Raw genomic sequence first — 24,399 nt, 5'->3', positions numbered from 1 at the left:
CAAGCAAGAAACTATAAATTTTTATGTCAGAATTCCTAAGGACCTGATGGAGTGGATTGTCCCTTTACCCTTTTTGGCAAAACTGGGATTAACAGTGAATGCAGCTATATTGTCTAATGGTAAAAACGGCCATGGGTTCTGTGTCTACATAACCCTACTCTAAATGAATGGGAGGTACTTTCTACAGGAGTACTGCTGTCTGCAACCTAGAGCAGCATAGCGGGTGCCACGCTCCCTTCCAAAAGTGGAAAAGTTTGGGTATAAATGGAGAGAGGGAGGGTAAAGGAATGAATAAATGGGTTATATGAAGAGGGACACCCAAAATTACATTAACACTCTGAAAGCAGCTCCGAGCAAGAGATGATATTATCTCTTAGCTCGATGAGACCACATGCCTGAAAGAATGGAGCTACACAGTGCAGAGGCCACTCCTGCTTTCGGAACCTGCCAAGATCAAATGGAAGCCTGCAAACCTGGGTGGCCTCATCCTGGGAGATCTTTCATACAATATGAAGATGGACTGGACCGAAAGGGACTCTGGGAACGTGCCAGTCTCTTTTGACTTTCACTTTCCAAGTTATATCTACCATAATGCAATATGGTCTTACACTTACATTGTTGTTAAAATGATAATACTGACATTGATAGTCAAATGTACTTGGAAATTGAGTTAAAAGCCTCCTATTTCTATTCTACACTGACTCCTCCAAATGTTGCTATATCTGTTACGGTCAGACAGATACGATCTTTTTGCTATAAGGGATCCACTGTCAAAGACCAGGGGGTAGCCTATGGTGCAACAAAAAACATTTATTTGGTCTTTGTCTAAAACCCTTGCAATTTCCTGAGTGATAGGAGTGTCTTTTATTGTCCATAATGAGTCCCTTTCCACCACACCTGAGGAACCTGAGGTAACTCCTAACGGGGCACCTAGAGAGCTTCAGGATGGGGACTGGTCACCAGAGGAACCAACCATGAGATTAGAGGGTTAGAACCTGACCTCTGGGAAGGGGGCTGAAGATTGAATTCAATCACTAATGGCCAATGATTTAATCAATCCTGCCTATGAAATGAAACCCCACGTAAAAACCCTAAACAACAGAGTTCAGGGAACGTCTGGGTTGGTAAACACAGAATGTGCTGGAAGGATCATGCACTTGGAAGGGGAATGGAAGCTCTGTGAGTCCACTCCTCCCCACCCTGAACTTGCTCTTCATCTGGCTGTTCATTTGTATCCTTTATAATAAACTATAATCATAAGTATAGCACTTTCCTTAGTTCTGTGAGTCATACTAGAGAATTATAGAACCTGAGGGGGATTGTGGGAATTCCCAAATTTGTGGTTGGCCTGGAATCTATTGTGGTAATCAGGGAGAGATGGTATGTCATTTTCCAACAACAGTCCTCAATTCTCTGACACCAACTGGGTGTCCTGTAGTTCAACTCATTTCTGACACTATGTACCTAGAGTCGGCACAGACTGTGCGGCTTAAGGCCTCAGTTCCAACAAAACTGCTCTCACTTCAGATGCCAGCTGCAAATGGGGTCCCCAAATTTCTGCCTGGCCAACTACAGAGCAACTACAATGAAGAGGTTCTGACATACACGGTCTTTGTAAATTCTACACTCGTGGTCTGGGCCACTCATTTTGAAATATTTTAAAGTAATAATATCTGAAATTATAAAAAGGCATTAAATAGATGAGTATTTTGTGTGTTTACCCACTGTCCCCCATGTACCCATGAAAAAGACTGTCTCATACTATTTTTCAATCCTTGTACAACTACTGGCAGCAAACTGTAGTAGATTTGAATGATGAATGAAGGTACAAATACCAGTGAACAAGGAAGGGTCCACCAAAGGAGCTAGAACCAGGCAGGGGGGTGGGGGCATTCCCTATGTAGTCTTTCACTGGCTACACTGGTACCAGTATCCTCCAAGAGAGTAACTGGGCCAGGGTACCCTAGATGGAGACTTAGGGGGCAGAGGAGCTCCAAGATGAAGAAATGTATTACCATCAGGGAATAGAGATGACATTTCAAGAAAAATAAAAAAGAATCACACTCCTTGCTCTAAAAATTGAGAAAAAAAAAATCTCTGCGAAGGGCTATGCCTTGACAAGGATGAGTTGCAGAACACGAGGAATCGTCTTGAAGGTCCCTATCTCCTCAGGGTAGAAATCCCTAAATCAATTGAATGAGATCCCCATCCTTCCTACTAGGAAGGTCAGGGGAATTTCTCTGGAAGCAGCACCAGTGCCTGTAGCCTGGGCCCCTGAATCTGTCCCTAGTATCTTCAGGGACTGAGTTCTGATCCCAGCATCCAGACACACAGAGTGATCTCACGACTCTACACCATGCCACAAACTCCTTGACAGTGAGGAGGGAGCTTCCCAGTTAGTCTGAAGCTTGGGCACCCTCTCTTTTTTTTCTTAATTTAATTTTTAAAATTGTGGTAAAATACACTTAACATAGAATTTACCACCTTAAGCATTTTTAGATACACAGTTCAATAGATATGATATTGTGATTTATAATAAATATATATTTTTGTCTTGGTCCATGGTTCCTGGCTCACAGCTCCTAAAACCCTTGGAATTTCCTAAGCAATGAGATCAATGGGAAATATTTAATATTTGGTTTTTGTCATGGGTTTCTGAAATAGCTCCAGAGCCATAAAGGTGAAAGGAATGTCTTGTTATTCATAACAAGCCCCTTTCTACCACACTTGGGTTTATGTTAATGAGACAACAGTGAACCAGAGAGCCGTGGTTTCTGCCCTTATTGAACTTAGGTTGTGGTGAGGAAGACAGACAAAAAGAAATAAAATAAGGAAATCTTGGTGTTAGTGGTAGGAAAGGAAGAAACACTGATGCATTGTTAGGAAAAGGGGAGAGGGTGGTACTTACGATAGAGCGCTCAACCTCCCGCAGGAGATAATATTTAAAGGATGGCCCACAGCCAGATCTATGAAGAGTGGAAGAGCAGAGTAGGCAGAGAGGATCACCTGCACAAAGGACCAGTGGTGAAACACTTGGAGCATACAAGGAATTGGGAAGAAATTACATTGTTTAGTGAGAGGGGAGAGTGACATATTGGAAAGCTGAACCAAATTATGCAGTCTTTTGAATACGAAGAATTTGGTCCAGCTCTAGTAACATTCACTTACTCTCTCATTCAAAGAATATTTCTTGAACATCTGATATAAGGCAGGCATTGTACTAGGTGAAAGAGATTCTGAGGTGATGACAAACAGTAAAGGGGGCTGTTGAATTAAAAACTAATTACATCTGAAAGACAAAAGTACTAACAATAGTCTTTCTTCCCTCTGTTGCTATAAAGGAACCTGTTCATTTTCACCCTTTCCTCCGCTCTTAAAGAAGGATATTTATTTTCTGGTAGAGGTTCTGTGATGATCTACAAAATAAAGAAATGAAGACTAAGGAAGGAAAAGAAAAATATTAGAAAGAACAATATATGCATAAGAAAACACACAAAATGATAAACGGAAAGTTTATAGAGTGTTATTCTGTTTGAAAGTAATGTTGTCAAAGGTTTACATTGTGTTTAGGGGTCAAAAGATGAGGCTGAATGTAATCATTAGTGGTGGAAGGAGGGGGAAAAGAGACTTCAATATGGTTTTTGTTTTGTTTTTAAAGAAAACTACATTGAAAGCAGTGTAGACGATATAGAGTAGAATGCAGTATGAGAAACCAGGAGACCACACAGGAAATAATGACCTTAAAGAAACCGTAGCAGGAGACTAGAAAGAGAAATCTTTTCAACCTAGTTTTCCATTATAATTTTCTCTTTTACTCTTAAGTGTGCTGATGATACAAGGTATGATATGTGTTTTTTTCCTACACCATGAAGCAATTAACTCCATTCGCCTCAGACAATGACCTGGTGTCCCACAAATTTAACTCAATTCTGACACTATCTACCTGGAGATAGCATCAGATCCAATAGGTTAAAGGCTCAGTCCCACAAGACCGCCCCCACATCAGATGCCAGTCATAAGTCCAAGTTGCTACCTGTGTGTTTGACCAACTGGCTATAAACCCGAGGACCTCAGGACCCCTTCCTGAGGTTCAGTTAATTTGCTACAGTGGCTCATGGAACTCAGGAAAGTAGTTTACTTACTAGATTACTGGTTTATTACAAATGACAGTAAAGAATACGAATGAAGAGCCAGATGAAGAGATACATAGGGCTAGGTCCTGCACAGCAAGAGCTTCTGTCCCCAAGGAGTTTGAGGCCTGGCAGGTGGATGCATTCTGGTTACCTGGAAGTTCTCCAGATCCCTCCCTTTTGGGTTTTTATGGAGGCTCCATTATATAGGCATGATTGATTAAATCAGTGGCCATTGGTGATTGATTCAACCTCTACACCTACCCCCTCATCCCTGATTACAGGAGGTGTGATTGAAAGTGCCAACCCTTTAATTGGTTAGTTTCCCTGGCAACCAGCTCCACCATCCATAAGGGGTTTCCAGCTGTCACCTCAGAAACAACTCAGGTGTGGTTGAAAGGGGTTGTTATGGATTACCCTTTTCACCTGTATGGCTCTGAAGCTATTTCAGAAACTGAGGACAGAAGATGAAATATTAGAACAAAAGATGCTCCCATTGCTCTTATCAATGAGGAAATTCTAAGGGTTTTAGGAGCCATGAGCCAGGAACTGTGGAAAAAGACTAAAATTTATTTTATTATAAATCACAGTATCACAGTAGGGTATAGATGGTTGTCCTTCAGACCTTCTCCCTCCTCCTTCAACACAAAGTTCATTTTCTCCCCAGCTAAGAATAAAGAATGTTAGTGAGACATAAATATTTTTTTAGCCTCCATTTTATAGATAACTCGAAGTGTGAAAATACTAAATATCCGCCAACATCACAGAACTTGTAACTGATAGTAACAGGACTAAATCCCAAATCCTTTGATTTCAGATTCACTTGAGGTGTGGAACACAACTTGATGCCAGGAGCAACCCTCACTTGTGACAACCAAAAATGTTCCCTTGGTGGCCAAATCACCAACCAGAGTTGAGATCCACTGTTCTAAGAGGTGAGCATTGTTAAGAAAAATCATCCAAAACTTAAAAATAGGCAAAAGGTATTACTAGTATTACTGAGTGTCCTTTCACTGTAGTTCTAGGCACTGTCTAGCAGACTGGGGATTATCTGATTTTCTAGGGGTGTGTATCTTTATGTCAGATTAGTTAAACAAGGAGGCCAATAGACTGAGGTGGTTCTAATACCTTAGCAGCCTACTAAACAAACCAAAACATAAACCTATACATGCCTCAAGGTTAAGAAATCGAAACCTAAGGACAACCAATCACAGCCAACTAGGCTTTTCCAGATAAGGAAAATGCTTAAGCTTTAGCCAATCAAATAATTTTCCAGTTTTGCATCTGCCTCTTCTCTATAAAAGCCTTTCCCTTAGCTCCTGTCCCGTGGAGCGCTCCTAACCATTTCTGGTTTGGCACTGCCCTATTTAGGTTTTTTTTTTTTTATTAATTAATTTATGGTTGTGTTGGGTCCTTGCTTCTGTGCGAGGGCTTTCTCCAGTTGCGGCAAGCGGGGGCCACTCTTCATCGCGGTGCCCGGGCCTCCCACCATCGCGGCCTCTCTTGTTGCGGAGCACAGGCTCCAGACACGCAGGCTCAGTAGTTGTGGCTCACGGGCCTAGTTGCTCCACGGTGTGTGGGATCTTCCCAGACCAGGGCTCGAACCCGTGTCCCCTGCATTGGCAGGCAGATTCCCAACCACTGCGCCACCAGGGAAGCCTATTTAGTTTTTTGTTTAAATAAACTCTTAAAATTTTTGATTTGCCTCTGCTTATGTTTTAACAGTTCTCTGACTCTCAATTCTATTGATCAGAAGATTCACAACTTTGTAAGGGTAAAGATTATCTTACAGAGACCTGATAGCAATGCAAATAATTCTTGTCCTTGATCAGTGCAAATTTCCTCTGTGATGGAAAAGATAATCCCAAAGTTTATCATTTATTGCCTTGTAGGACATTAATCAGTTTTGTATTTATCTTACAATGTTATTCTAACTTTAAAAAAAAATGCCTTTCATTCTACAAATAAATGCTGGAGAGGGTGTGGAGAAAAGGGAACCCTCCTACACTGCTGGTGGGAATGTATATTGGTACAGTCACTATGGAGAACAGAATGGAGGTTCCTTAAAAAACTAAAAATAGAGTTACTATATGATCCTGCAATCCCACTCCTGGGCATATATCTAGAGAAAACTATACTTCAAAAAGATACTTGCACTCCAATGTTCAGTGCAGCACTATTCACAATAGCCAAGACATGGAAGCAATCTAAATGTCCATCAACAGATGAATAGATAAAGAAGATGTGGTACATATATACAATGGAATATTACTCAGTCATAAAAAAGAATGAAATAATGCCATTTGCAGCAACATAGATGGACCTAGAGATTATCATACTAAGTGAAGTAAGTCAGACAAATATCATATGATATCACTTATATGTGGAATCTAAAAAAAAATTGATACAAATGAACTTATTTACAAAATAGAAACAGACTCACAGGCTTTGCAAACAAACTTATGGTTACCAAAGGGGAAAAGTGGAGGGGAGGGATAAAGTAGGAGGTTGGGATTAACATATATACACTACTGTATATAAAATAGATAATCAAAGAGGACCTACTGTAATAGCACAGGAAACTCTACTCAATACTCTGTAATATCCTATATGGGAAAAGAATCTGAAAAAGAATAGATATATGTATATTTATAATTGAATCACTTTGCTATACACCTGAAATTAACATAACATTGTAAATCAACTATACTCCAAAATAAAATAAAAATTCTTTTAAATGCTATTCATGATGGATATATAAACACTTGTTCGTCAAATGCTTTGTAAACCTGCATCTCACTGGTTCCCTTACTAATGAATTGATAATATTCTTTGACAAGAGTTCATTTTGCATTTGTATAACCAAAGGGCCATGATTTAGAAAGAGCCATGATTTGAAATCCTCAAAAATTATTTAACTGCATCACTGGACCCACAATGGACCAATTAGAGTCTTTGGAAGACATTTTAAACTAAAGCAGGGGAATAAAAGAGATCTTTTCCCCTTGGTTGCTAAGCTGAAAGCATGTGAGCTCAAAGCTGCCTGTGACATACTTCTACCACATTTACCCAATACCATAGCCTCAAAATATCTAAAGGAAAATTTTAAAGATCTATAAGAAAAAAAGAAAACTTTTCCATCATATTAAAAGATTTAAAGAAAATGTTCTCAATAATTTATAGATTGAGCAACAAAAATTAGTACAAGATGATTTGAACTGCATAATTAAAAAGCTTGATTTAATGGATATATACACATGTGCACACACTCAGTCATGGGAAAATACATATTCTTTTCAAGCACACATAGAAAATTGATTATATACTAGGCCATGAATTATATCTTAACTAATTTCAAAAAACATTTTCACATTATCTGAACTCTATTAGGTTAAAAACAATAACAAAAAGGTAACTTTAAAAATGCCTCTCACGCAACTCAATATAAAGAAAACAAACAACCCAATCCAAAAATGGGCAGAAGACCTAAATAGACATTTCTCCAAAGAAGATATACAGATAGCCAACAAACACATGAAAGGATGCTCAACATCACTAATCATTAGAGAAATGCAAATCAAAACTACAATGAGGTATCACCTCACACCAGTCAAAATGGCCATCATCAAAAAATCTACAAACAAGAAATGCTGGAGAGGGTGTGGAGAAAAGGGAACCCTCTTGCACTGTTGGTGGGAATGTAAATTAATACAGCCACTATGGAGAACAATATGTTCTCTGTTTAGTTAAAAAACTAAAAACAGAACTACCATACGACCCAGCAATTCCACTACTGGGCATATACCCTGAGAAAACCATAATTCAAAAAGAGTCATGTACCACAATGTTCATTGCAGCATTATTTACAATAGCCAAGACATGGAAGCAATCTAAATGTCCATCAACAGATGGATGGATAAAGAAGATGTGGCACATATATACAGTGGAATATTACTCAGCCATGAAAAGAAACGAATTTGAGTTATTTGTAGTGAGGTGGATGGACCTAGAGTCTGTCATACAGAGTGAAGTAAGTCAGAAAGAGAAAAACAAATACCGTATGTTAACACATATATATGGAATCTAAAAAAAAGGTCATGGAGAACTTAGGGGCAGGACAGGAATAAAGACGCAGATGTAGAGAATGGACTTGAGGACACGGGGAGGGGGAAGGGTAAGCTGGGACGAAGTGAGAGAGTGGCATGGACATATAAGCACTACCAAATGTAAAATAGCTAGCTAGTGGGAAGCAGCTGCATAGCACGGGGAGATCAGCTCGGTGCTTTGTGACCACCTAGAGGGGTGGGATAGGGAGGATGGGAAGGAGACACAAGAGGGAGGAGATATAGGGAAATATGTATATGTATAGCCGATTCACTTTGTTATAAAGCAGAAACTAATACACCATTGTAAATAATTATACTCCAATAAAGATGTTAAAAAAAAAATGCCTAAGTTTGGAAATGTACAAGCACACTTCTATGTGACATGTGGGTCACAGAAAAAAAAAATTCATGTAAATCAAAATATTTGGACATGAATGCTAATGAAAATATTCCATATACTGGATGGACTTGGAGGGTATTATGCTTAGTGAAAAAAGTCAGAGAGAGAAAGACAAATACTGTATGATATCACTTATACGTAGAATCTAAAAAATAAAACTAGTGAATATAACTAAAAAGAAAGAGACTCAAAGATACAGAGAACAAAGTAGTGGTTATCAGTGGGGAGAGAGAGAAGAGGGGAGGGGCAATGTAGGGGCAGGGGATTAAGACGTACAAACTACTATGTATAAAATAAATAAGCTACAAGGATATATTGTACAACGATATAGCCAATATTTTATAATAACTATAAATGAAGTATAACGTTTAAAAATAGTGAATCACTATGTTGTACACTTGAAACTTATATAATGTTGTAAATCAACTGTACTTCAACAAACAAAAAAGACTCCATGGTCAAGCATGGGAATTTGGCTAAAATGTAAATAGAAGGGAATTTATAGTCTTAATGCTTGTAATAAAAGAAAAGGTTGGAAGTCAATAAGAATCTAACTTAAGAAGTTAGCATACTGACAAAAATTCAAAGATAACAGAAATGATGAAATAAGAATTTACAAAATAAATTTATAAAATGAAAACAGACAAAATGTAAACAGTCAACAAATCCAACATTTGTTTTGACCACCCTATTTGATTCTTTGACTATCCTATTTGACTCCTTAACTACACTATTTACTGATAAAATTGCAAACCATCCCTAACACAGAGCTCTGTTTAGGATGAGGGGAGTGGTTTGCCTGATGCACAAATTTGAGGAGATGCCAAAAAAATTCAGTAATCAAGATAAATAATATTTTAGGGAATATTTTTAAAAATCAAAATTAGTGCAAAAATATCCATGATAACCAAATATTAAAAATTTAAATAAAGACGGTGTCTGACCCTGAACTTGCACAACCCTGAGAATAAGTGCCTCACTTGCCTCACCCTAATCCTGGCCATGGGTTACATGATAGCAGTGATACCAGGCATGTTTTCAAAATGTAAGTGGCATTGCTTCTAGTATATTGTTAGCTCAGGGTAAACAGTCCTTACGTTATGGAAGTACCTGACCAAAAAGACTAAATTTTATTAACTGCCTTTTCAACGTATAATATATTAAGGTGGTTATTTGGTCTTTCTCCATCAGTCAACTAATACTTGTCCTCTCTTGTACTTCTGTTATAAATCGTAAGAATCATGGTATATTTTAACTGTTAGAATTAATTTTCAAATATATTTGATCTTTACATATATATTCATAAGTGACATTCAATTGTAAATTTATCTTTGTAAGTTCTATTATCGAAGTTTTTCTAACCTTATAAAATGAAATAGAAAAGTTATCTTCCTCTGTAACGCTCTGAAATTTAGTTTAAAAAGCAAAAGAATTTTCCTTAATCTGAAAATTTGTTAGAAATCCCTTTGATAAGAAGCATGTATTGGGAATTCCCTGGCAGTCCAGTGGTTAGGACTTGGCACTTTCACTGCCATGGGCCGGAGTTCAATCCCTGGTCCAACCCTGGTCAGGGAACTAAGATCCCACAAGCTGCGTGAGTGGTCAAAGGAAAAAAAAAAAAAAAAAGAAGAATCATTTATCAACTCCTTGGTTGGAGTTTTATTTGGGCAGCTTGGAAATCCTGTTGTTTACGAAGGATAAGATGCTCACTGCAGCTCAGGGCTGCCCTGTGAAGGGAATGCCACTTCTCTGATGCATACTTTCTTTTCTGTGTTTGTTACAACAGCCCAAGGCTAGCTTTCTCTAGCCAGCAGGACTGTCATCGCTGGGAGTTAACCTCTTACTGACCCTTCTCTAGGTATCGTCTCTGCCAAATGTCAGCCGTATCACTGTTCTGTGTGGCTGTCAGTTCCAGTAACATTACTTGTAAATTCTCACCTGATTGCCATCTGCCCCTTCTAACTGCCATGGTTCACTCTTGTCTCCACCCCTGCTACATTGACTCAGGAGCTATTATACCAGCTAAGAGACTTTCTTATCTCCTACAGACAGAGAGAAAAAAATGAATAACAGTTTGTGGTGGACTAAAGAATGCCATAAATTCTCTGACACTATTCCCATCAACAAGTGACTGCCCTTGAATCTGGGCTGGCCTGGACTGTTTTGATCAATGGAGTAAGAGAGAAGTGACTTTATGCTAGTTCTAGGCCTAGCTTTTAAGAGAATTGGCAACTTCCACTTGACCTCTTCAAGCCCTGAACCTCCATCAAAGTATTCCATCTTCCCTGCTGGAGAGGCCCTAAGGCTGGAGGGAAGAGGGGCCCAGCCCCACCCAGCCAGCCAGCCATGCATCCTCTCCAAGGCACCAGGCATGTGACTGAAGTCCTCTTCAGGCTTCTAGAGCAATCTGGCTGTCAGTTGAATACCACCAAGGGACTCCAGGTGATGTCATGTGGAGCATAAGAAATGCTGAGCTGAGCCCTTTCTGGATTCTAATTCATCCAGTGATGAGATATAACAAAGTGGTTATTGTTTTAAGCTGCTATGTTTTGGGATGGTTTGTTACATAGCAATAAATAACCAAAACATTCTTCCACAGAAGATTTTATTGTGCCGAGTTTCTGCCAAAGGGAGGAATCTGGTTTTAGCTCTAACCCCAATAATCTTTATATTGCCTTTTATCTTCACAATAGGCTACAGAAAATGTTCACTGCAGAAGTGGACTCCCATTTCTACTGATTCTTAAATATTAATGTACCGAAGAATTGCCTGGGAAATTATTAAAAATGCCAGTTTCTAGGACCTCACCCAGATGTTCTGAATCAGTAAGTCTGGTATGGGGCTCAGAAATCTGCATTTTAAGAAAACGCCCAAGTGATTTTGACCCGAATGGTCCCAAGAACACACACGGAGAAGCATTCAGTAATACATGCCTCAGATGGCGAGGCTGTGAAGAGAGCCATGGCGGCAGGAACGGAGAGAAAGGAAAACAAGGTGCTTTAGCATAATCTTCCCTGGTCCCATTCTCTAGTCTCATTTCTAAGCTTCTCACATCGGAATTCTTAAACTCTGCATTCATTTAACATGTTACACCTTTCACAGAGCTTCGTGTTTTCCATTTTATTTTAGCCTCTTAGCTCCTGTGTGAAGTAGAACAGACATTTTACAGGTAAGTGACTAAACTATATCTGACAGACATCACATGCAGTATGTCTGGGCATGGAGTATCTAAAGCTAAGAGCCCTGGGCCTTGTCACTCCGAGGTCTTTATTTTACTTTGTTAAGGAACATCAGGTTCTTCAAATCAGAAACACTGCCACCAGGAACCATCTTCTTCCTCATGATCATTACAGTCCTGCTTAATGACTAGGCATGGATTGCTACTCCCCACAGCTTCCAGCAGCTTCTGGGCTTCCTCATCAAATGCCTCTTTGCACAACCTGAGAAGACAAGGGAACACCTCTTCTTGCCACAAAAACGCCTCTCAATTTTCCCACAGCCCTTTACTTTCTCTGGAGAATTATTTTCAGGGGGGAAATAAAACCTGTCAGTAGAGAGAGAATATTAACATGGCTGGGTAGTGGGAAAGGACACAGGGATACACGGAGGGAAATACAGCAGTTGAAGGAAAATGGAGTATAAAAGAGAAAGAGAAAATAGATTACATTTTAAAGGATCTGCCAAGAGCCTTTTCCTATTCAAGCAAAGTACTTCTACTCATCATGATTATGAAAACAGCCAACACATATGTTTGCTGTTTTTGTTTTTGTTTTGGGGGGTTTTTTTTTTGGCCGTGCTGCGTGGCTTGCGGGATCGAACCCGGGTCCCCTGCAGTAGAAGCACAGAGTCCTAACCACTGGACCACCAGGGAATTTCTTCACCATGCCCCCTTTTTTTTTAATTGTTTATTATATGCTAGCCACTGTTCTAAATACTGCCTATATGGACTCAGGTGATCCATTCTCACAATAATGCTATGGGTATATATTATCATTCCACCCATTTTACAGATATGGAAACCAAAACACAGAGAGACTGGAGACTAGTGCAAGTTCAAATATCTAGTAAGTGGCAGGGCCAGAGTTCAAACTCTCATAATCTGGCTCTAGAGTTCTCGGCTCTTTACTATGCTACAGTACATCTCTTGAAATTCAGTGTTCTATGGGAGAAAAACAAATAAAGGCCTGGAAAACACCCAAGGATCCACAATCAGGTTGATGCTGAGTCTTGCCATTAACAAGCGGCTCCCCAAATGCCTCATTCCAGGAAACTTTTCTGCTGAGAAGCCAATGAAGACTTACCCTAGAACCTGTAGTTTACATTCAGGAGACCTCAAGACTTCACATAACTTCATAATTCCTTCACACTCTAAGTTATTCAGGGTCAGGCTTATTTTTATCAGTTTTTGGTCGCTGCTAAGAGTAGAGGAGAGATCCTGACAACAGAGAGAGGTCAAACCACAGTGTTCCAACCTGCAGGGAAGAGAGACTAAAGATAAAGTGAACATTATCCCATGACAGAGAGCATGCACACAAGAGATCTGTGAGCTGGGAGCGTGGGATAACTCAAGAAGCTTAAAAAATGAGCACAAATAGGGTAAAGTCAAGGAATATAAGTATGATATTCATTATTTCTAGATATTTATGGGTTGAACATATCCCTTCCTATATCATGAATTATAAATTCATAATTATGGTCCAGGGAATAAATAAGATGTGGAAGCACACTAAGGAAAACTATGAAGCAACTGAATCCTTGGATAGGATTAAAAATGTAGCAACATAAGTAGATTTTAGAAATATGGTATTGTGTGTTAAAAGGCAAGATATACAATAACTAAGACATGGAAACAACCTAAATGTCCATCGACAGAGGAATGGATAAAGAAGATGTGGTACATATATACAATGGAATATTATTCAGCCATAAAAAAGAATGAAATAATGCCATTTGCAGCAACATGGTTGGACTTAGAGATTATCATACTAAGTGAAGTAAGCCAGAAAGAGAAAGACAAATACCATATGATATCACTTATATGTGGAATCTAAAATATGACACAAATGAACTTATCTACAAAACAGAAACAGACTCACAGACATGGAGAACAGTCTTTGGTTGCCAAGGGGGAGGGGAGGTGGGGGACGGTTGGATTGGGAGTTTGGGACTAGCAGGTGCAAACTATTATATATAGAATGGATAAACAACAAGGTCCTACTGTATAGCACAGGGAACTATATTCAATATCCTGTGATAAACCACAATGAAAAATAATATGAAAAAGAAATATTTTTAATATATTTTTTAAAATGTCCTGTGTATTTTAAAGAAATTAAGGGAAAAAAAGGTAAGGTATATAAATGGCACCATGCCATTTATGCAAAAAATTCATACATCTAAAAATAACATTGCATCTTTTATAAGGTACATATAGTTCTATGGCATATTTCAAACACATTAGGTAAGTTGCCTATAGGTGAGAAGGGGACATGGTTAATGGATATAAATTAACCAACTACTCAACCAACCAATAGTTGGTAGAAGGCCCTTGCATAAACCAAAAACAATATAATACCATGAACTGGATCCACAGAACAGAATAGAGAGTCCAGAAATAAACCCACACACCTACAGTCAATTAATCTTCAACAAAGGGGGCAAGAATATAAAATGAGAAAAAGATGGTCTTTTCAGCAAGTGATGCTGGGAAAGTTGGACAGCTGTATGTAAATCAATGAAGTTAGAACATATCCTCACACCATGCACAAAGATAGACTCAAAATAGCTTAAAGACTTAAATATATAAAAGACACCATAAAACTCCTAGAAGAGATCATAGGCAAAACATTCTCTGACGTAAATCGTACCAATGTTTTCTTAGGTCAATCTCCCAAGGCAATAGAAATAAAAACAAAAATAAACAAATGGGATCTAATCAAACTTACAAGCTCTTGCACAGCAAAGGAAACCATAAAAAAATGAAAAGACAACCTATGGAATGGGAGAAAATATTTCCAAATGATGTAACCAACAAGGGCTTAATTTCCAAAATATACAAACAGCTCATACAACTCAACAACAAAAAAATAAACAACCCAATCGAAAAATGGGCAGAAGACCTAAATAGACATCTGTCCAAAGAAGACATATAGATGGCCAACAGGCACATGAAAAGATGCTCATCATGGCTAATTATTAGAGAAATGCAAATCAAAACTACAGTGAGGTTCCACCTCATACTAGTCAGAATGGCCATCATTAGAAACTCTACAAATAACAAATGCTGAAGAGAGTGTGGAGAAAAGGGAAGCCTCCTACGCTGTTGGTTTAGGAGTGTAAATTGGTGAGCTACTATGGAAAACAGTAGAGAGGGTCCTCAGAAAACTAAAAATAGAATTACCATATGATCCAGCAATCCCATGCCTGGGCATATATCCAGACAAAACTATAATTCAAAAAGATACATGCACCCCTATTTTCACAGCAGCACTATTTACAATAGCCAAGACATGGAAGCAATCTAAATGTCCATCGATAGATGAATGGATAAAGAAGATGTGGTATATATACACAATGGAATACTACTCAGCCATAAAAGAGAATGAAATAAAGCCATTTGAAGCAACACAGATGGACCTAGAGATTGTCATACTAAGTGAAGTAAGTCAGAAATATGATATCACTTATATGCAGAATCTAAAATATGGCACGAATTAACCTATCTACAAAATAGAAACAGACTCACAGACACAGAGAACAGACTTGTGGTTGCCAAGGGGGAGGGAGGGTAGGAGAGGGATGGACTGGGAGTTCTGGGTTAGTATATGCAAACTGTTACATATAGAACGGATAAACAACAACATCGTACTGTATAGCACAGGGAACTATATTCAGTATCCTGGGATAAATCATAATGGAAAAGAACACAAAAAGGAATGCATATATGTGTATAACTGAGTCACTTTGCTGTACTGCAGAAATTAATACAACACTGCAAATCAACTATATTTCAATAAAAAAAAAATTTAAAAAATATATACATAATACCATGAACTGATGAAGTATGTTAAACTCAACCTTTTGGACCTGATGATCCCCACTACCAACTAATTTTAATTTTCACCTTCTGTTTATCTAGCCATTCAACATTTGAGTGCCTATATAAGTGCTGAGTATATAAACATATTTTTCAGTTACTGCCCACATGGAATAAACATTAATGTGGTGGAGCAACAATATCACTAATTATGACACAAGGTACATAAATATCACACAAAATAAACCTTAGGGTTAAAAGCATTATAAGACATAAAAGGTTATCAAGAATTCATCAGGGGGCTTCCCTGGTGGTGCAGTGGTTGAGAATCCGCCTGGCAATGCAGGGGACACGGGTTCGAGCCCTGGTCTGGGAAGATCCCACATGCTGCGGAGCAACTGGGCCCGTGAGCCACAACTACTGAGCCTGTGCGTCTGGAGCCTGTGCTCCGCAACAAGAGAGGCCACGATAGTGAGAGGCCCGCGCACCGCGATGAAGAGTGGCCCGCGCTCGCCACAACTACAGAAAGCCCTCGCACAGAAACGAAGGCCCAACACAGCCAAAAATAATAAATAAATAAATAAATTTATTTTAAAAAAAAAAGAATTCATCAGGAAACATAATCATTCTAAATTTGCAGTCGCTAATAAAAGTCTCAAAATATAGGAAATAAAAACTAACAGAACTACAAAGTGAAATACAGAAATCTGTAATTATAACAGAGATTTTAACATATTTTTCACAATAATCGAATTATCTGGAAAAAAAAATCACTAAAAATACCAGATGATTTCAACAACAGAATTAACAATCTTAACTGATACAAAATACTGCAACCCACAACTCTTCATATTCTTTTTAAGCACACTTTGGAACACATATAAAAACTGACTATATATGGGCCATGAAACAAATGTCAACAAATTTTTAAAAATTGAAATCATGCATAGTATGTTCTCAAACTACAGTGCTACAGATTAAATATAAAAAGATAATAAGAAACCCCTCTTATGTTTGAAAATTAAGGAGTAAACTTTAGAATAATCCATGGGTTGAAGAAAAAATCATAAGGGAAGTTAAATATTTTAGACTCAAAATAAGAAAACACTACAGATAATATCAAAACTTGTCTGGTGAAGTTAATGCAGTGATTTGAAGTGAAATCATAACCTGAAGCCTGTTGGAAAAGAAGGAAATATTTATGAGCTAAGCATCCAACTCAAGAATTTAGAAAAATAATGGTAAAATAAACAACAAAAGTAGAAGAAATAAAATAATAATTAATGAAACATGACTAGCTATCTAAACACTAGAGATGATTTAGAAATTAAGCAGATAATAATATAATAATACTAGACACTTGCCAGTAAGTTTTAAAATTCAGCTGAAATGGATAAAATCACAGGAATAATATCACTTACCAAAAATTACTCAGTAAGAGAAAACCTACATAAATATATAATTATTTAAAAATTGAGTGAGAAGTCAAAAAACTCTCCACAAAAAGGGAACTCCAGATCATACGGCTTCACCAGAAATTTCTACAAAGTTCAAGGAAGAAATAAATTCAGTCCTACACAACCATATGCTAAAACCACACCTGACTGGCTAAAATTTTAAAAATTGAGTCTGACAAAGTTGACAAGAATAGAGTGCAACAGGAACTCTTACACACTGCCAGTGGTAGAATAAATTGGTACAATCCTTGAGGATTTTCCCCATGATATAACAATTCCACTCAATTATTTACCCTAGATAAATGTGTACACGTCTCACAATTCATGTATTAAAATACTCATAGCAGCACTAATCATTAAAGAAAAAAAATGAAAACAACCCAAAAGTCCACCAACAATAGAATGGTTCTATAGTAGAGGAGAACTAATAAACAGAAACCTCAATTAAATAGAGTTGGGAGACCAGAAGAGGGAGCTCTCACACCCTGCAAAGATAGCAGAGCTCAACTGGAAGAAGGACTTTGCTGGCAAGGACTTAGCCAGAGAAAAGCCATGGACTCTTAGTTTACTGTAGCCCTTCCAGCCTCCTTTTCCTCTCTATAAACGCATTCTGCTTTCCTTGCCACGTGGAGACTTGCACATGGCTCATCATGTTTACAGTCCCCAAATTACAATTCTCTGCTGATCCCAAATAAACCTATTTTTGCCAGAGAAATATCTGGCAGTCTATTTGTTTCAGGATAGCAACAGTTTATCATATGGTCATTCACTGGACTCTTTTACAGCAATAAAAATGAATAAAAACAGCCACATGAAACAACCAGGTGACTCTTACAATCATAACATTAAGCAAAAAGAAAATCATAACACAAAAGAATACATAAAGTATGATTCCCTGTATATAAAGTTCAAAATCAAGCAAACTTCAAGTATATTGTTTATGATTACATATATTATGGTTCACTGTAAAGGAAAACACATAAATTACTGCTGTAAAAGTCAAGATGATGTTTACTGCTTGAAGAGGAGAGAAGCTGTGATTTGGGAGGGATGATTGAGGGGAATTTAGTTTACTGGGAAAATTCAATTTCCTAATCTGAGTGTGATTATATACACGTTTGCTTTTTTAAAATATTAGTTTTATTTATTTTTCTGTATTTTATATTTTATAAAGAAAATGTTTAAAATATAATTTGGCAGAGCTTAAAAGTAACAGAAGAGAAAAATAAAAATTATAGAATGAAGGTCATATTAAAAGAAGAAAAAAGAAGTCACAACTGCTAAAAATACACTTAGGAATATGTAGGATGAGTTAGAAAAATCCAGCAAAAGAAGAATGAGTTTTAAAAGATTAAAGAAAATTACGGATAAGGAATACAGACAAAAGAGATCCAACATAAGCATGTTGAAAAAAAATTAGACAAATAGATAAGCAGAATCTAAAGATAGGAAACCCTACCAAAAAAAGAGCACACTCTTCAGACTTAAATGGCATATGAGAAAAAATATTGATAAAGAAAATTCAACACAAGACAAATTATTGGGCCAAAGAAGAAATTCTAAGGACATACAGGCCAAAAAAAAAAAAATTTCTTTTTAACCAGTAAGGATATTGAAGGGGAAGAATCAGCTGGTTTCAGACTTTTCTACAACTAGAGTCAATGCTAGCAGGGAACGGACTCTGCAGAACTCTGAGAGCATAACCAAAATACAATGAACACAACCAAGCTGCGACTCAAGTTCACAGAAAACTAAGACAGTTTCAGATATGCAAAAAATCTCTGGACCGGCCCCTCAAAATTAAATCAAAAAGATTACTGACTGTACCTCCCTCACCAACTCCTGGTCTACATTCCTTAGTGGGGCAGTTTGGTCAAGAAATGTGGCTATCCCCTGAAATGGCTCATCTCTTTTTGGCCACCTCCTGGGTAATGATTAGGATGAAAGGGAGAGAAGGTTCTATAAAAAACTGTTTTGAAGTTTCAGGATTGTATCCTGACCATTCCTCGGCATGATGCTTTTCTTTCCCTCACAGCAACTCCAGGCCACCCTGATTGGTACACCCTCCAGGTGGCAGGCCAGCCAAAAAGGGCCTTTGGGATTCAGACTTCTGTCAGATCAGATACCTGGATTCTCTTTTGGATTGACAAGGCCCTAGGTCATGAGGATAGTGATCATTTGATTGAGTACAATGCTGGACAACTCCCCCTACAAGCCAAGATGTGGGATGTAATGGGTTTCTATAAATGTTGTAAAATTGCTTTTGTCCCTTTCCCACCTGATTCCTCTGGACTGAAGGCCTGGGGGCCAGTGGCAGATGATTAGAGAAAAAGTGAAGTTATAGACACTGGGATGGGACACACTGACTTCATGGCTGGGGGGAAGACTAGCAACACTAATACGTGGGGAAGGAACACCTTAGAACCTGGGAGGTTCAGGGAGTGGGGAGAACAACGAAGGCTCTCTTTTTCACCCTAGATCCAACACTACTGCCTGGCAAAATAATTATGTGGTCTGCTTGAGTCAAGCAGCAGCTGCGGCTGGCAACCTGACCCACTGCCCAGTTGTCATGCTGTCCACATGCTGTGAGAACGGAAAATCTCACATAGACATGGCAGGCCCTGAGCTATTCTGTTGTGCTTGAGGCCATCAATGGCAGACCCCAAATGTGGACCCCTCTCATGTATATAGACACAGTATGACTTTGTTTCAGTCTGACTGATACAAATTCATAAAATTCTCTTGATGCTGGGAACAGCTGTGGGTTGTATCACATATTGCAAACAAAGCAGTTATAACTACTCAGTGGCACTGCCCACCTGATATAACCAAATCAAGGTAACGGTGACCCAAATCAAATATAACAACAAACCCCACACTGGAGCGACCTGTGCACCTTCAGGTTATGTGTTTGCATGTGGGGAAGTGTAGACCACTGAATGGCTCTTTAACGGGCAAGGGGTTGCTTTTGGCCCATCTTTTGCCTCCTTTATTTACTGCCAATGACACCAAGAGCAGCAGGTCATTCTAAATTCCCTTTCATGAGTTGTAATGGAAAACCAGACCCATTGTTCCTCCTGTTGTTACTCAGCTGCTGAGCCCAGGACCCTGGGGCATGATTTAAATCAATACTGCAATCTGGCCTCATCCTGTGCTTGGAGTCCTGTTGATAGTGGCCTTAATTAAATGGCACATGAGACAAACTGACCAAATTTAGTCCCAGCTTCTGTTGGTCAGACTAATCAGAGTGGCCAGTGGAGTGGCTTATCCACGTGAAAATTCACCAGAAGCGAAGACTGTACTGTGTCGGAAAAGCGTTGGATATTTTGGGGAGACATTCTTCCACGGGTATTTCACTCTCCCACATGTTGTACTGACAAAAATGCAAGGCCCTGACAATATTTTACCTGGCTGTTTCCTAGGATGTGTGTGCAGTGAGCAACCTTGTGGGATGAAGAAACATCTCCCTCCAGGACAAAGGGCAGGCTTGCTCACTGCTTGCTATAAAATGGTGAGTTCCCCAAAATCAATGTTCCTCTCCTGGAATGCAACCCACTGCACGTGGAGGCATCCATCCAAGTCTTCCACATCGACCCTGTGGGACCTGGGGCACTCCGGAAACTGACACAAACATGCCCAATGCTTACGGGGCTATACTCTGAGTAATGAAGTCCTCTGTCTCTGATAGGATTCTACATCTCCTGCCAGCATCCATTAAACAGTAATAGGCTAACTTATTAGGTTACAAGCAGAATAAAATTAAAATTCAGACCCCAAAGTTATATCATAATTGTGAAAAATACATATATAAATTGACAATAGAAACACAGAAAAGCAGTACTTTCTTGGAAGAGCCAGGAAGACGTATCATAGTGTCTAGGCTTCCCACATGTAGAGCAAAATTCTTGACCCAGAGGTCAATAATTCATGCTGTATAAGTAAAAATGTACTAGCCAATATCAATCAGTTCAAGATTTAAAAAGAAAATAAAAATCTAAACAATACATTATTGAACATAAAAAGTACTCAGAACATAGGACGAGATTTTATTAGATTGCAAGTTCCTTGAGACCATAGACAGCATTTTTCCAGATAGAAAATGATTAGTAAAACCTTTGATTTAATAAGAAAAATTAATTCAAGGACAGATGGAATATCTAAGGATGACAGAACACAGAAGACCTAAATTAAGTGCCATTTACTTAATACATACCCTGTCCAAAGTACTAAGGGGGACATAAAGAAATGTGAAATATGGCTTCTATACTAATAACATGTAATATACTGATCTGTATATATGAAATTCAGATTCTCATTTCTGAGAATAACTTACCTTCTAGCCCCATTTATTTTTCATCATCTCTCCATATACTAAATTTCTTCTAGCTGTATAAGCCACCAAATAGGTATCATTTTCCTCATGGAAAACTGAACTCACCCAAGCCTCTGAATATTGCAGTTTGGATGTCTCAAAGCCTCAAACAGAATTCTTACTCCATCATCCTGCAAGTCATTGTTCCCAAGGTCCAGGCTCTGCAGGTTTGGGTTGTTTAAAATAGCAGAAGCCAGATCGAGACAACATGCATTAATGAGAACACAGCCCATCAATCTGTGAGAAATAAAAAAGAGAAGTGAGATCTTCAGTTGTGAGGCTTTATTAGTTTATTCCTAGGAGAAACGCCCAGGTATTTGAGCCTTTTTTCTGAGCCTTTTCTATCTATAACCTAGCGTGCACATAGGAAGGTCTAACATTACTAGTAAAAACAGATGAGATTTCTTAATGAGCAGGAAAAAAGCCAGCAGGTAAAACTGCCTTCTCTCACAAATAGGTTGTTTTCTAGTAAGCTTCCCAAATCAAGGGTATAAACACTTATTTCTACCAATACCAAAAAAAAAAAAAATGGATATAACTTTCCCAAGGAACTCACAGATCTCTATGCCTTCAGTTGCTAATATATTTTTGAAATAAAAATGCTGTCCAGGAATCTAAAAGTCATATTTCTGAAGAAGAAAGAAGCTACATACAAAAAGGTATTTCCTTCAAGTCCTTTGTAGGGCATTCAAGAGCATTCACAATCTGGCCTTGTGTTCTCTTTCCATACTTTGTTCCCACCCTATTTTCCAACCATACACATCCATTTTTCCCCCAAATATATCACATCTATCTGCATTCCCCCTTTCTTCTCTCTTCTTTCCTTCTCCTTAGAATATCTGCACATAACAAAATCCTCTTTATCTTTCAAGACTAAAGTAACTCAGTTTCTTCTGTCCCATTCCTTGCTCCTTGGGACTTTTGCCATATCCTTTTAACAACATATGGAATCTATATATAGTTGGCTTTATATTTATTTCCCTGCCATCTGCACTTTGTGAGTTACCTTAGGACAAGAGCATAACCTCAGAGATAACCTTTAGCCCCCTCAGCATCTAGCTCATATTTGTTGTAAATATTGGTTGAGAGAATTGGCATCCTGCAGAGGCTATGAAAGTAGCTAAGGAAGCACAAATTTGTCTATGTGTTTACAGCAATGCTAAGGAGAAAAAGCAGGCTAAGCAAACATCTTGTGTGCATAGGTCACTTAGAAATTATATCTCTGTAGCTGAAATGAAGGCACTGGATTTATTTTTTTTAATCTATTTTTTAAAATACACAGCATGATCTTTTATTTATTTATTTATTTATTTATGTATGTATTTATTTGGCTGCTCCGGGTCTCAGCTGCGGCATGCGGAATCTCCCATCTTTATTGCAGCATGCAGGATCTTTAGTTGCAGCATGTGGGATCTTTAGCGGCGACATGCAAACTCTTAGTTGCAGCATGCATGTGGGATCTAGTTCCCTGACCAGGGATTGAACCCGGGCCCCCTGCACTGGGAGCGTGGAGCCCTAGCCACTGGACTACCAGGGAAGTCCCAAGGCACTGGATTTAATGATAAACTCCATTAAGTAAAATGTCTTCTAGTTGAATAATAATCAAGGAAACCAGAGAATCACATTGTAACCCATATCACATACATTTTCCCAGAGGAAGTACAGGTGCTTATTGGATCCAAGAGTTCAATCACCTTAGTGTTTACAGATGTGACAATCAACTATTAAACTCATTTGAAAATTTGGTTATCATGAGTCAGTCCAGTCAGGCCAAACACTTCTGGGTATACCACTGATCATCAGTTTATCGTTCTAGAAAAACAATGTTGGGCTTAGACCCTTAATGACTCACCCAGGCTACTAGTCCCATGGGAGGCCCTAGTGGGAAAGTGAGATTTCTAAGCGACACTTCTATCTTGCTTCACTCGAGCCACAATATTTACCTAATGAAATATTAAACATCATGTAGCCATTAAAATAATCAGATAATTGTATGTAAGTACTTAAATGTGTTTCTGAAGTACTATCATGTGAAAAGGAAACCTCAAAGTCATGTCTACATAGTAATCACAATTACATATACACATATCATGCACATGTATGTCTACCCACTCCCAGAGCAAGGGAGAACATAATAGGAATAAAAATGGTTGCTATTTAAGAATGACTGGATTGTTGGATATTCCTTTCCGCATCTCCCCTGCCCTCACAGTACATAAAGCTACACAAAATGGTCACAGAACACCTACTCCAGGTCTTGGAGATTGCAGCTTGGATGCCGAAAGACATCACACAGGAACTTTACTCCATCATCTTGTAGGCAGTTTGACCCCAGATCCAGATGCGTCAGGCTCTTGTTGCGTAGGAGGGAGGTTCAGAGAGATTCACTGCTGAGTGAAGTAAAATGGCAACGCCTCAGCCTGTGGGAAGGACAATGTAAGGAAAGATGGAATCACTGCTCTACTGCCTAGAGATTTATATCTTTGAAGAGATTTCATGTTACAATCCCATATTTACTTGACAGCACTCCATGTCAGATGAAATGCCCTCTTCCCCCATTACCTCTTTGGCTGTCTCACTTGGGATCCTTAGGTTTGCGCCAAATTGGGCTACAAACTGGATTCTTGTTCTTCAGAATTTTTCTTACTATAAATATGTTAACTTCCTTACACTGTACGTAAATATAGTATCCTACTGCAGAAGTAGCTCTATGGAGCACAGGAGCAGGCAAATGGAGTAGAATGAGAGTAATCAAAATTAACTAAGGACTTTTCGTACATAATAAAAGTGGCATTTCCAATCAGAAGGGAAAAGATACATTATGCCATAAATGATTTGGGGACAACAGATCTAATATACAGGGGAAAGTAAGTTTAAGCCTTATAACAAAATAAATTT

The 24,399-nt window shown here is 38.5% G+C and overlaps 1 protein-coding gene across 1 annotated transcript in view; it reads right to left on the bottom strand.

The window, feature by feature from the left end:
* Window positions 1-11,940: 11,940 nt before the first annotated feature.
* Window positions 11,941-24,399, bottom strand: part of NLRP14 (NLR family pyrin domain containing 14) — a 33,235-nt gene continuing 20,776 nt past the window's right edge. Inside the window, 4 exon segments of the mRNA XM_036861308.1 lie at window positions 11,941-12,076; window positions 12,938-13,108; window positions 21,568-21,738; window positions 23,751-23,921. Of these exon segments, the coding sequence (XP_036717203.1) occupies window positions 11,941-12,076; window positions 12,938-13,108; window positions 21,568-21,738; window positions 23,751-23,921 (649 nt within the window).

This window comes from Balaenoptera musculus, chromosome 8, assembly GCF_009873245.2.
Source record: "Balaenoptera musculus isolate JJ_BM4_2016_0621 chromosome 8, mBalMus1.pri.v3, whole genome shotgun sequence".
Lineage (NCBI taxonomy): Eukaryota > Metazoa > Chordata > Mammalia > Artiodactyla > Balaenopteridae > Balaenoptera > Balaenoptera musculus.
Note: the sequence above shows the minus strand (reverse complement) of the source record. Positions and strands in the feature narration are given on the sequence as shown.